The sequence below is a fragment of the Kryptolebias marmoratus genome, linkage group LG9, assembly GCF_001649575.2.
Source record: "Kryptolebias marmoratus isolate JLee-2015 linkage group LG9, ASM164957v2, whole genome shotgun sequence".
NCBI lineage: Eukaryota > Metazoa > Chordata > Actinopteri > Cyprinodontiformes > Rivulidae > Kryptolebias > Kryptolebias marmoratus.
This window is the reverse complement of record NC_051438.1, coordinates 8,264,171-8,266,150: the sequence shown is the minus strand read 5'-3', so window position 1 is coordinate 8,266,150 and position 1,980 is coordinate 8,264,171. Positions and strand designations below refer to the sequence as shown.

At 41.8% G+C, this 1,980-nt stretch overlaps 1 protein-coding gene across 1 annotated transcript in view; it reads left to right on the top strand.

Moving 5' to 3' along the window:
* Window positions 1–1,980, top strand: part of psd2 (pleckstrin and Sec7 domain containing 2) — a 44,257-nt gene that overhangs the window by 37,683 nt on the left and 4,594 nt on the right. Inside the window, exons 12-14 of the mRNA XM_017419746.3 lie at window positions 744–901; window positions 1,244–1,388; window positions 1,660–1,803. Coding sequence (XP_017275235.1) covers window positions 744–901; window positions 1,244–1,388; window positions 1,660–1,803 — 447 coding nt within the window. The remainder of the gene's footprint in view (window positions 1–743; window positions 902–1,243; window positions 1,389–1,659; window positions 1,804–1,980) is intronic.

The window sequence follows — 1,980 nt, the reverse complement described above, 5'->3', positions numbered from 1 at the left end:
GCAATTTTCCCTTATCAGCACGCACACGTGTGTGCTGTGAATCAGCTACATACTTCTTAATTGTGCGATGATCACAATGAAGTGTCTTGGCAATGTTGATTGTAGTCATGCCTTGACCTAAACACTCCACAATTTGTTGCTTCTCAGCAGCCGACACATCCTTTTTCTTTCCCATTTTGGCTGAAAATGTAGGCTGCTTAATAATGTGGGACAGCCTTCTTAAGTAGTCTTGCCTTTAATTGGACACACCTGCCAAACTAATTAGCACAGGTGTCTGCAATTGCTTTCAATGATATAAGGAGCCCTGACACACATCACCATCAATGAGTTTAGCTGACAAACCAAAAATTTCTTACCTTGTCACTCCTAAACACGTTTTGCATAATAATTTGGAACACAGTGTAGTCATTTAAGATTTAAGATCTTTTATATATTTTACAATATTTCTAAACATAAATCCATCATTTTGTAATATTAACATGGACTCACACTTTTCACCTTTTTTATTTATTTTGTTAAAATCGGTTTGCCATTTTAAGAAATTTTATTTCTTTTGTTTTCATGTTTTAACATCTCTTATTTAATTGTGATGTTTTTGGTTTATAGTTCTGTGATTTTATTGTGCAGCACTTTGGTCAGCGATGGTTGTCTGACTCACACTTTACAAATAAAGTTAATTTGAATCATCCACCCATCTCTAATGGCGTTTTTTTTTTTTTTCTTTCTCTCTCCGACTTCCACAGGATGAGTACAAGCCAGACTGCGACATTTCCGAGGTGGACCTGAAGAACGCCGTACGGATTCATCACGCTTTAGCCACTTGTGCCACTGATTACAGCAAACGAGCCAACGTGTTGAAGCTCAAAACCTCCGACTGGAGAGTCTTCCTGCTGCAGGCCCCGTGAGTCACCCACTTTCAAAACGCAGCCTTGAAACTTGACCGTACGGGGTTTGAAACGACCCGAAGTACGTTTTCCACGAAGCATTTCAATGCCGAAACTAACTAGCATCGGCAGAGTCATAACTACAAACGTAACTGACAGTGATGGATGCTTATTTTATAACAAAGCTTTTAGAGATATTATAAATTGTGATCTTAGAGATAAAAATTTTCTGTAGTTTGGTGTGCAGAAGGGGGAAGATTGTTCAATAAAATGCGATTGCCCGGAAATTAAACTTGTCCTCAAAAAAACACTGTACCATTTGAACTTGGCGGCTCCATTTTCCCTCTTCCTCTCTCCAGGAGTGAGGAGGAGATGATGTCCTGGATCTTCAGAATAAACCTGGTGGCGGCGCTGTTCTCCGCTCCGGCCTTCCCCGCCGCCATCGGCTCCATGAAGAAATTCTGTCGGCCCATCCTGCCGTCCTGCTCCACGAGACTCAACCAGGTCAGCGCGCACACACACAGATGTTTATTTATATATATATATATATATATGAGAAGTAATATCAGTTACAACTCTCTCCTGCTTTATATTTAGTTTACAAGAAACATTAGACACCATTTGTCTCTTCTACAATCAATATCTAGTCACGATAATATCTGTTCGCTTTACATTTTTGGTCAGCGATCCATACATATTGTATTTGCCTCTGCTGGCTTCTCATTGGCTGTGTTTGGGAATGTTCTGGCTTTCGTTCGGCCTGCGATTGGCGCAGGAGGAGCAGCTGCTGAGCCACGAGAGCAAGCTGAAGCAGATGAGTCTGGAACTGGAAGAGCACAGAAAAAACCAGCCCTCGGCCGACCCAAAAAGCCGCGAGTGGGAGGAGTACCGGCTTAAAGAGCACTACCTCACATACGAGGTACAGGCTTTCTGCAGTTTCTCTTCGTTTGTCTGATCCTTCCCGTGACGCAGAGCGACTGGGGGGGGGAATAAAAAGATGTCTGATGATTCAGGATCAGTTTCTGAATTCTGTAACCAAATAATTAAACCATCACATTGTATGGCGTTTGCCGTCATGTTTGTTTGACTGCTTCTT